A 12,557-nucleotide genomic window follows, 5' to 3' on the forward strand; every position below is an offset into this window, starting at 1 on the left:
AGGTCAAAGCTCCTGTATTGAGTTCTTTAAATGGGTATTATAATTTCAAATTTATATATTTTTAAGCTTTTCCTTGTGCATTAAATGTCATCTAATACCCAAGAGATGAATATATATAGGCATTACAGGGGTTTATAACCTGGAAATAAGAAAAATAGGTGCATATTGATTATGTTGAATATCAAATTTCAGTGAAACTATGTGTTGAGTTAACATGGAACATAATATTAAATCACAATATCTTACTTAAAGAAGGAAGTTGCTTGTGTAAAAGGAGCAGTAGTAAAGATGAAACAGTTCAAGGGAACCAAAAGATATCCAGGTGGAATTCAAACCCCTCTTTGAATTCCTGACTTGGCTATAAATTGTATCCAGTAGTAAATGCTTCAGAAACAGAAGACATACATTAATTGCAGTAAATAGATTAAGAAGTAAAAACATGAGGCTCCCAAGTGTTATATTGTTTATCAGAATTATATAATTTTCAGATAGCTTTCCTCTTCATTAAGTCTGTTTTTTGCCTGGGTTGAGCAGGTATACAATATCCCTTTTTCTTTGATGTTACCTTCTGTGCTAACAATGAGGAATATTGTGAATTGAATGTATGTAGTGATATCTATAAATGCTTCATGATTTTTTTTATGCATTATCTACTTTATTGTAAACTGTATTGTAATATTTATATTTTATTTCGGTAATCTATGAAAGTATTCACATTTCAAAAATAATACTCTATACAATACCTGTAACAAAGTTTCACACAATACTAATTTTTTAAAACTATATGACAGACAAAATGAATTGTATAGGAACAGAAGAATGAGAAAGGAAAAATTGAGACAAAAAAAAGAAAATCAGAAATAAGAGATAGGAAGACAGGGATAAAATAAAGAGAGAAGCAGACAGAATGACAAAGCCAGTAGGGCAGAGAAGGAAAGAACGAAAAAAAAAAGAACTGATTGTCGAAATAAAAAATCCGCAGACTAATCTCTCCTCAGACAATAAAGTTGAAATGGATGCACTTTGTTTTGTCAGACTCAAAAAGTTGCATTTTATTCCTCTTTTCCTACTGTGGCTTTGTACATTTGTTACAAGGTTTGTATTTTTGTACACTAATACAGTCTTATCCCTGCTGAGCCTGTTACCTACATCTGGGTTCATTGGCTTAGCGCTTCGGTCACATCTCCGTTTCCTCTTTCCAAACTTGTTTTAGTCTTGAATATGTTTGTGTTTTGTATGTTCTGGTATCAAAATACCTTTTAGTTACTATAACAGAGTAAAAGAGTAGAAATGAATAAAGAGTAGCAGGAAAAAGAAGTTACCATACCTATATCATTTCCAGGATTACTAGAATTTAATTTCCTTCCTATTGAAATGGAAATAATCTTATTGACCATTGTAAATACTTCATTTCAGTCTCTAACTGAAGAAAACTTTGGATATCAGGCATCCACTGCATAAATATTTTATCTGATAAAATCCACTTAATTTTGTTCTTTTAACATTGCTATGAATGGCTCATGAAAATAAGATCCTGTTATCACTAGATCAACCTATTCTGTATGTTTCTCATAAACCTGATGTATGTGAACCTCTAATATGATTCACACCACTACAAACATTTAAGGGTATGTGGCAAAATAACACACTAAGTTCTTTCATTATTTTATTACTGATTACAGTAACACCAGTGCAGCACAGCACATTTCCTCAATATATTATATTGATATATATGTATATATATATTTATAAACTCTTAAAGCCTCCGCTCTAATATATACACACTTTGTCCCTAGTTTTCAAATTTGCTCACTAGTGCACAAATGAAATAAAGACTGGCATGTTCCCTCAAATCCACTGGAAACAATTACCAACAGAATCTTCTCACTCCCAAACGTGGGGGATAAGGTGTACCCGTCATTCTGGTAATTACTACCTTAAATCGTTTTAAGCACCAAACATTGTACACCAAAATGCAAGCAGGTTCGACTGCTGGAAATATATAATTCTTGGAGGGTATAAAAATGAGGTGAGAAGCCTGTAGATCACTGGCAAAGGTTCATTTGTTTTGTAATGTACAGTAATTGTTTCAAAAGACTCCAAGATGTGGTGACTGCAGACAAGAGGCACTGTTGATGATTAAATTAGTAGCAGATGGTTAGGCATTCCCATTAGTCACAGAATATTCTTTCTTTACTGCCCAATTTCAAAATAAAAGTTTCACACTAATCAAACTGTAGCAAATTGATCCATGGCTCCTACATATAAGTATCAAATATATCACTTACGTCAGTTATTGACTTTTTTTTCTCTCTTTTGAAAAGTTAACTTAGATCTGAAAAAATAAGTTTCAATATTTCATACACATTACAGGTAAATTGTTTTTATCTCAACATAAAATTTACTGGAACACCTCAAAAAGCTGAGCAAAAACAGAAGGGCTATTACACAACACTTATACAACAATGCTAGTGATACTTGTGTGTGTACATATGTATGTAAAACACACACACACACACACACACACACACACACACACACACACACACACACACACACACACACACACACACACACACACACACACACACACACACACACACACACACACACACACACACACACACACACACACACACATATACTGAATGGCAGACACAAACACACATACACTAAAATACATATAAACATACCAACACACACAATTGAGCAACATATTCATGTTTGGCCTTTTTAATAAATCATCTATTAACATAGCTTTATATACAGACATCTACTTCCTAATGTTATGTGTTCATACACACAGACCAACACACTGATCCACCCATGCAGAGGCACACCTATACATGTATACACATATGCATGTAATCATGCATGCAAGCATATACCAAACAAAGAAAAGAAAAGAAAAAAAAACTAGATTTCTTATACTGTATATACATAGGACAGGTCTCTGTGAGCATCAATTCAGGGACCTGAGAAAATTTTTGCTTATAAACCTAATTTCTAACCAAAAGGTGTAACCTCCGACATTAACATCTTCAAGAGTGGCATCCAATCCTACATACATATCCTCTTACAAACCTGGATATACTCTGTGTAGCTGGCCGGGGACAGTATGACTTTGTACTTTGCTGCTCCCATGGGGAGACTGTGCTCACCACTAACAAAATAAATTCACTTATTAGCTACCAACTGTGTCATTCTATGATGTGGGTTAACTACATTCCAGCTCTTTTCAGATGAGAAGTTTTCAAGTCTACCAGGTGTGTGAAAACATTTACTTCTGAAAGAAGACAGTCATAATATTTGTTTTTTTTCCAAGTGTCAAACTTAAATCTGTACTATAGGAAATTTCCAATTCATACCAAAAGACAAAATTGAACACCCTGTCCGAAAATCAATTTTCTGCACATGTACACAATTACAGAAAACCTAGTAATGAAAACATCCATTATGTAGTAATGTAACCTGTACACTATTACATAATCTTACCCTAACAATTAAGTTCTTAGCTGTTAATGTGATGAAACATGACTGATATGCATCCACTAACCACATCTTACCATCCTACAATCACCAAATCAAGTCACCAAGGCCCTGTCTTAATTCATACTCAGGTAAACATACCCTGCATACCAAAGGTAAACACTACCCAGGTCAAGCTAGTATCTGAAAGGTAAAACTAGTGAAAGTTACCGATCCGTAAGTATTCTCTTGGAAATTGTGGAAACAGACTATTTCAACTTCTTGTTACATCATTTGACTGTAAACTGAAAAACTGTCATTTGTAAATTTAATTGATATACTCAACATGGCTGATTCAAATGAACCAGTACATCATTTAATCAAACTGTCACTAGTTTCATTTGCTATAAATAATTTATGAATATGTAAAATATGACTATATGAGACTACATGATCTGGTAATGCAATTACTCTCATTATATCTATGAAAAAGCTTTCTATGGAAGCTGAGAATATCTGTCAGTTCCTGAGTAATTACAATTTGAACTTCATCTTAGGTTAAGGCCAATTGGGAAATGCTTTCCATTTCAATAACTCTATGTAGGACTCAGCTTGGCTAATATTATGTAAGGGAAGGCATCAATATGATAGCTTTAGGAAACTTGGTATTTTCAAGATTCAACATATCATATGAACTTTGTTACCAATATCTTATTTCACTGGTAATCTAAAAAAAAAAAGATCAAAGAGAGTATATCAAATCTGACTATCAACTATGGACTTTTATGCCTATCTTATTAACTCACTGCTGCCATGAAATAATCAGAGAGCGCCCATTGCTATGCCGGGGTAAGTTCAAGGTCCCCCACAAGAGTCAAAAATTGAAAGCGTGCAATGTTTTTTACCATCCTTGTATTTGATTTTGGATAAGGCAATCACTGTCTTTCAATAAAAGGTTAACAAAGCAAGGGTTTTGGCAGGCATTGGAAGGCTGCAGGTCATGAACTAGCCCTGCTGGAGCTGTTAAAGTCTAACGGCCAAATAGCACACAGAGCATAGAACAGCCTCAGTTGTCATGGCATCTATGGTGCTATCTGAAATCCAGGCCACCATAGCCATGACACGTATAGATGCCATCTGTCGTTACTTGAGTTAATAATGTAATACTAATAGTAAGCAAGGCCTTGAAAATCTCTCTTTAATCTATAATGTTTAAGATTAATTGACTCTTTAGGTTGGAGGAACATTCTGCCTATTTTTACTTGCACTGTAACTGAAGTCCAAAATGTAAAACTTTGGGGTGAAAAATAGTACGTGATTCATCAAATCAAACTTCTCAATTCCATGCAAACAGTCTAAAAAGCTAAAAGAAATATATTTTTCTGTGAAATTTACAACCCACTTTTTCTAGCCAATAACATAAATAAGTAATATGCATTTTCAGAACATGCTTCTTTAACTACACATACAAACTTTCCTGTAATAATTTTGAGGCTGAACATCTAAGCGCCAGTATAATTCATATCCCAATTAAAATTTTCTATATAAAATAGAGGTATTTCATGTGCAAAATGTCTAGTGAACATGTAGAAAGAGACAGGAAAAAAGATTGCAGAAAAAATCTACATAGATCAATGTATTACAACTAATTACCTAAAAGCTCACATAATTCATTCAAAATCAACCAGAAAAAGAAAGCAAAAAGAATATTCTGAGGTAAATCATCTTACGTGAGAGGTAGTGGCCCAGTAAACACGTTTCTAACCCAAGGCCTATCTAATTTACACAAAGAAATGTAACGGATGATAATAATGGTAATAATAATAATAAAAAAAAAAATTGATTGTATTTGGAATGACCAAGAAGAGGTAACATTTTTTATACTTTTTTTGTTTTTTTGTTTTGTTTTGCATAATTAGACTTACAATTATTGACACTTGCAGAGTAAACTTAATCTATCCCCCGCTATCTATACCTATTAAGGAATTTAAAATGCTTTTTAACATAACAAGACAATGCCTCCTGTAATGTAATATATATTCTGCCCTTTTCACATCTCTTTTGTATTTTGAGAAGCCATATCATGATAATGGAAACACAATCATGTCGTACACTTTTGCATATAAATAAATATATACATATGCACACTTCACAATCTGTTCCATTCTTGGCCACCTGTTGCTCTAAGGTTGGATAACACGTTCATGACCCTAATTTTAGCATTAAAAAGCAAAGGTTGAATTTTACGACTAGATATCCATAATATTCCATCCTAAAATGAATAATCAAGTGATTCCTAACTGTGGTAATATTAATATTTTTCAGTTTATGTAAAAAATAAAAAGAATAAAAAAATAATTAATCAATAAATCAATTTGCCAAATGCAATCACTATTTTTGTAAATGTAGGTAACTCTATAAATATATATTTTTGTTTGGATATATATGTATATGTATGTATGTATGTATGTATGTATGTATGTATGTATGTATGTATGTATGTATGTATGTATGTATATGTATGCGTGTGTGTGTGTCTTCATGCGTGCATATGTGCGTGAGTTTGTACTTATGTGTGTGCGTGTGCGTGTGCGTGTGCGTGTGCGTGTGCGTGTGCGTGTGCGTATATGTGCAAAAATAAAAATACACAATTATATGTACCTACATATGTACAAAAATATTGACATCAGTAGACAAAGAATATATACAGTAGATTGTGTACAGTAGACAAAGAATATTTTGATACATCATTTGCAACAGTTTGAACAGACACATTAACATCACATTAATTCACTAAATACTCTTATATAACACTTTCATATCAAGTGGACAGAAGAACATATGTTAGCCATATATCATTAGTGTAACTAAGAATAATTTTCATAATAATAGTGACAGTGATAACAATAATATTTAACCATAATAATAACAATATCATAATATTACAAAGTGTATAACTGATTGACTTTCCTCAAAATGAGCCATTAAAATATTTAATGATAAATCATAAATTTTCTCCAGATAAAACTATGGTCTCAAGAATTTGCATCAAACATTACGACTGAACTAAATGTATATGACTACCTGATGTTCCCTCTGCAAGAACTGTATTAACATCTTACTTTCCTCTCCATCTACACTGTACCACCAACACTGAATGCAACATAGAACTGAACATACAGTAATAATTACACAGCAATACAGGATAGGAATAGGTGCCTCTAACGACACTCATGGACTCTCACTCCATTCGTTGTTAAGTGTTCTTCTCAAAGTTGTTGTTATTAGGTAATTCTTTTTTTCTTCTTGTAAACAGGCGTTGTACATCATCAAACATAATATTTTAGTGTTCTAAGATTCACTATTCTGTCATTCATTATTTTCAGGAACAAATGTTTGCTTTCCATGACTGATAATTCAAGGGCACAAAGTTCTATAGCCACAAAATCGTAATACCGATTGGCAAATTTTTGAAAAAAAAGAAAAAAAAAAAAGAAAAAAAGGAAAGTTTCACTTCTTACATTTATTATCACAAAATATTCATAAAATCTCCACTTGCCAGAAAATGCGTGTGTGGAAAGTTTTTGGCTTTCTGACAATCATAATCATTTGTTCAAGTTATTAGCAAATATTAAGCAAGTCCACTGCATTACGGCTTGTATGCATGTGGTATATACATTTATATACACATGTGGCTTTGCAGACAACTTTAACATGCTTTATGTTTAGAACATCACTCAGCCTTTCATCTTCAACTTTACTTTCACAGAGTCTTGTTTTCAATAGAGTAAATGTTTCTTAATGGACATGAACATCCTACTCTGTATGAAAATTATGCAAGTTACACTCATGACAAGAAATGTGCCAAGTGGAGTACTTTTAATCCTTTTAGTTTCATAGAGCATCAGACTTATATTATTATCACTGGTTTTTCTTTCCAAAATGTGGTCTTTCTGTTTATTCTTGTTTTAAAGAATATGCCCACAACTTTGTTTGAAGTTCATTTAGTAAATGTTCTGGTATAATTTCCTTGATAGAGCTTACATTTTCGAGATTTGAATTGCAAACATAGTCCATCAACTGTGTTAGTACATCTATTTCAACATCTGACAACTCTTCTGTGAAGAGCTCAGATAGTGGTGACTGGGAACTTTCAGGTGGTGATGAGCTAGAAGTATCAGAGTAAGGTGAAGGAGCAGCCATTGGTGAGGGTAATGGCATATCTGCCACGGGAAAGACTTCTGATTGCTGGACTGGCATGGGTGATGACGTCACTACTGAAGGAGGAGTATAGGGAGCAACAGGCGCCATGAGCGGAACTTGAGGTGACAGCCTGATGTCAGCCGAATGGTGCGGAGAAAGCATTAGATTTGGTGACATGTCGAATGAGTCTGTCGAATCCATCGGGGAGGCTGGGTATCCCGTATTAAAATCTACAGGCGGGGGTATGTACTGCTGCTGCTGCTGGTGCAAAATCTGGGTCTGAGGTGGGTGAAGATCTTGCTGAGGCTGTTGATTAAGATTGAAGTGTGGCTTGTGATGATGAGTGTCCGGAGACATTGGGTCACTAAGGTCAGACTGAGGTAAATCTTGAGAGAACTGTGCATTGCAGTCCTCCTCAATTTGTTCCTGCTTAACTTCCACCTGTCTCCGTTTTGTACCACCTCTTGGCTGCTTGACATGATGAGTTTTGGTGGTGTGGGATGAATCATCAGTACCTGTTCCTTCAGCTTTGATCTTCTTTACAATATGGATGACGATTGGTAGTAACTGTGGGGCCCGTAAATGCAGAGAAGAACTGTGCATCTGCTCCATTACCTTTTGCAATATCTTCTGGTAGGTATGGTCACGAGCACCACCAGTTGCCTCTAACCTTGCACGCTTGTGGGCAGCTGCACTGTTAAGTGCCGCATTGCAGTCTATATCATTTTCTTCTTTTACAATCACCAATCCACTATCTGTACTATCTGTGGCTGCTGCTTCTTCTGACTGGCAAGTCTCCATGGGTGTTGATGTGGAAGAATCCTGAGGATTTGATTTTGGAAGAAGTGATGTGATATTTAGGTTAGAAACAGCCCCCTGCTGAATGCGCATCTGACACGTGCGCTCTGCTAATTCACGGATGTCAGCAAGAGACACCAACACTTTGGGGAACATCATGTGTGACTTTTCCTTGTATTTCCATGCTACATAATGGTGCAAGACACGTGTATATCTGTCCTGAAGAGCTTGGATGGTCTCTTTTGCCTCCAAACCCATTAGTTCTGAAGAGTAAAGGGCCACCAATATAAGAATCATGGCCATTGTTTCATCTGGGCATATCTGCTGAAATTTTCTGAAGAACTGCTCCACACGTGACATTAAATCTGTAGGCACTAGGCGCTCTACACTCTGTGAAGTTACATTGGGTACAAAACCTGATCTCGTTATAGGTTTCCCTGGCCATCTGCCTGTACTTGAATCATACACCACAGAGCCCATGATAATACAAGCTGATGTAATGGCAGTCTTCAGCAGTGTTGCTTGATCACCACTGGGAAGATCAGCAAATTCCCTAAAAAGTGAAAAGAAATATCCTATTCTCTTGCAGAATGTCATCCAGGGAGACATGACACCTATTGTACCTTCAGTCTGGCAGCTGGAATCATAAGGAACATCCTGGTATGCTTTTCTGTAGAGAGAAACAATTATCTGTATTTCTGTATTATCCTCCTCACTCAGGGTATATTTATCAAGCTCCTTTGTATCATTAGGCTTTTTCTGATCAGTTTTTTGCTTCTTTTCCTGACGCTGTTGCATCATCTTACGGCGCTCGTCCTCTGACATCACCCAGCCCTTCTCCATGCCTATGGTGAGGCATTTGTGGAATCTGAAAAGGATAATCATAATTACACTGATTGCCATTACGTTTATCATACTACCATAAGGCATATATTAATTGCCTTTTTACACATTTACACAACTGTTAAGTCAACCTTACATTTAAATGCATTTTCCAAATCAGATTTAAAATGGATTTACTTAGCAATCCTTTTTATCACTCATATAATTTTGTGCACATCCTTTAACAGAATATTATCCTCCTGCATGTGGATCTCTTAATTATAACATGTAATTCGAGGGTTGTAATAAAATCAAGAGCAATCTCTGACTTGGCACATTTTGTCTCCTATAAAATATTTGTATCATCTATTTTCTCATCAATATTCAGAGCATATCAAATGTTAATCAAACATTAAGCTCAGCCAAGAACCATATGAAAGTGAGAGAGGAAGGAGAAAAGGAAATGGGGTAGAGAATGAATAAGGGGAAAAGAGGGAAAGAAGAGGGAAGGAGGAGGGAGTGGGAGGAAGGAGAGAAGGAGAGGGAGTGAGAGAAAGTGGAGAGAAGAGAGAGCAGGGAGGGTGAGATGGGAGGGGGAGATGGAAGGGGGAGATGGAAGGGGGAGATGGAAGGGGGAGAGGGAAGCAGTTATGGCACTAGGGGGGTCAGGGTGGTATCACCTGGGTGCCCCCTCCCATTTTGAAGAATTAGATAAATTGGTAGCCAACTGTGAAAAATTAGTGTTTGACTAGTGTCCCCCTGTAACCAGCTAGGTTCCCTTAATGACAGACACCTAGTTATGCCGCTGGTGGGGGAGGAGATAGAGAGAGAGAAAGTGATGGAGTTGGGGGAGGGAGAGAAAGGAAGAGGGGAAAGGGGGAGAGGGGGGAGAGGGAGGGGGAGAGAGAGGGGGGGGTAAGAGAGAGAGGGGGGGTAAGAGAGAGAGAGGGGAAGAGAGAGAGAGAGAGAGAGGGGAAAAGAGAGAGAGGTGAAGAAAGAGAGAGAGGGGAAGAGAGAGAGAGAGAGAGAGAGAGAGAGAGAGAGAGAGAGAGAGAGAGAGAGAGAGAGAGAGAGAGAGAGAGAGAGAGAGAGAGAGAGAGAGAGAGAGACACCCTTACCTGCAGTATTGACAAGCTTTTCTTGAGGACACAGCAATCACACATTTCTTCTCATAGGGACACGTAAATCCTTTATAGGCATTGTTCTGCACTGATCTCCTGAAGAAGGCTTTGCAGGAATCACAAGACAGCCCCCCGAAGTGCATGGATTTTGCTACATCACCACAAACACCACATGCTTTGTTTCCACCATGCCGTCCAGGGCTGAAAATGGGATAAGTATCATAAATCTCCAATATCAAGCAAAGGGTGAACATCCTGCATCTATGCGTACATAAGAATTAACTTTTAACATTTTGGAACATATGAGAATAACTAGTTTTAAAATAACTTATACATATGATATCTGAAATTATGCAGAAAAAGAATCCTACTTTGATTCCTAAGCTGTAACACAACACTATACACAGTTCCTAAACAAAAATAAATAAATAAATAAATAATAAATAAATAAAAAAATCAACAAATACATTCGCTCAGGAGATAAAAAGACCTCGAATCTCCCCCAACAAAAAAACTCCGTAACTTACCTAACAGGGGAAGTAGGTGAGTCACTGGATGCAGGTGACAGGGGGGGCTGTGGTGAAGAGAGTCTTTGGTTGTGACTATTCGATCCCGAAGGAGGCGATAGACCCCTTCGCCCAACGCCCAGGCCACCGCCGCCAAAACCGCCGCCTCCTACCATCATGGTGGTCATCACTTTGTCCTGCAGAAGGAGAGGATAAAAATTAAAATAAAGAGAACGGGAATTTGGTATTGGTGTGGGGGGAGAGGGGGGGAGGGGGTGAATGTTGAGTGATCAGATGTGATACTTGGTACCCTTGGCTAATCCGTTGTTGGATCTTTTTTTTAGTGTTTGAGTAAAATATTTAGAACTGGTAAATAACATCAGTGCACGGGTACGAATGAATGAATATAGCATCACGACCTTAATCCCTTTAAAAAAATACCTTCCACACAAAAATCTACTTCCCCTACGATATCAGAGGCAACACGTGAGCCTCCCGTAATCATCAAACAATGATACATAAAATCCAACAGGAAAGTTTCGAGTGACAACCTGAAAACCAATTAAGATTCTCAACAGAGCGTGTTCCCTGGGGGGGCCAAGAGAGATATATTTAAGTCGACTCGCACGGTCCAAGGTCATCGATAAGCACTCTCACGCACAGAAAACAGGTCACTTTGATTTCTCAAGCACCCTTGGTATTACGGAATGCCAGGCACGTGAAAAGGAGAGACGACAGTAATTGGTTCAGGTTGTATGAAGTTATATGAAGTACTCAACGTTGCTTGAAGTGAAAGAGAGAAAAAAACTAATCTATTTCTTAACGAATTGAATACCCTTCAACCACACTAAGGCAAAAAAATATATAAATAATAAAAGTAGTGCCTCCTCAACTGGTTAACTCCACCAGCAATTAACCTAAAAGCATGATTGCTACAGATAACAAGGGCGCCAGAAACTCGATATCAAAGCGATATGTTAAAGGGTTGGGAAAGGGATTGGCGAAAAGAGGATAAGGGAGGAGGAAAAAACGCATGGTATAGAGAGAGACTCTTTCATCTGCCCTTCTAGGATGAGTCGACCGAATAAACATGACTTGGGTGTCTTTCCATCATCCAAACAATCTATGCTTTGAAATTCCCACGGGCAACACATCTGCCTTCTCTGCCCGCACTTGTTGGCAAGCATCGCCAGCATGTTCCAGGGACGCCATCTACCAACAGTGACCGGCACTACTGACCCCCTCCCTACATTCACGAGTCTTTTCAACAGTCAAATGGTAGGTATTTCGGGCGTGTGACGTCCTGTATCTTATGATTCACTTACGGTATTAATGAGACATTTTTGCATAATGGTTTTAATCATTTTTGGTCATTATGATAAGATAAAATATAACGATTTTTTGGCAAGGACTAAAGGTATTGCCATATTTGTGTTTTGTTTTATTTTTGCGTTTCATATATTTCTTGTTTAAGGATTTTCTTTTATTGAAGCAAAAGTTTGGCACGTTACTTATAAAGCCTTTTACTTGCTTTTATTTTGAGCCATTCCTATCATGATGAAAGAGAAACATAACTAAATATACCACATGGCGCATCACTGCACGAGACAACATAAAACAAAAACAATTTCCAAAAATA

At 36.8% G+C, this 12,557-nt stretch overlaps 1 protein-coding gene across 1 annotated transcript in view; it reads right to left on the reverse strand.

The window, feature by feature from the left end:
- Positions 1-1,653: 1,653 nt before the first annotated feature.
- The window catches only part of LOC122255460 (uncharacterized), a 61,030-nt gene continuing 50,126 nt past the window's right edge, over positions 1,654-12,557 (reverse strand). The window contains exons 3-5 of the mRNA XM_086532629.1: positions 10,940-11,115; positions 10,410-10,613; positions 1,654-9,337 (exon numbers count right to left, since the gene is read on the reverse strand). Of these exons, the coding sequence (XP_086388755.1) occupies positions 7,426-9,337; positions 10,410-10,613; positions 10,940-11,106 (2,283 nt within the window). The 5' untranslated portion in view covers positions 11,107-11,115 and the 3' untranslated portion in view covers positions 1,654-7,425. The remainder of the gene's footprint in view (positions 9,338-10,409; positions 10,614-10,939; positions 11,116-12,557) is intronic.

The sequence above is a fragment of the Penaeus japonicus genome, unplaced genomic scaffold, assembly GCF_977035675.1.
Source record: "Penaeus japonicus unplaced genomic scaffold, GWHDUDI00000001_assembly GWHDUDI00000037, whole genome shotgun sequence".
Taxonomy (NCBI): domain Eukaryota; kingdom Metazoa; phylum Arthropoda; class Malacostraca; order Decapoda; family Penaeidae; genus Penaeus; species Penaeus japonicus.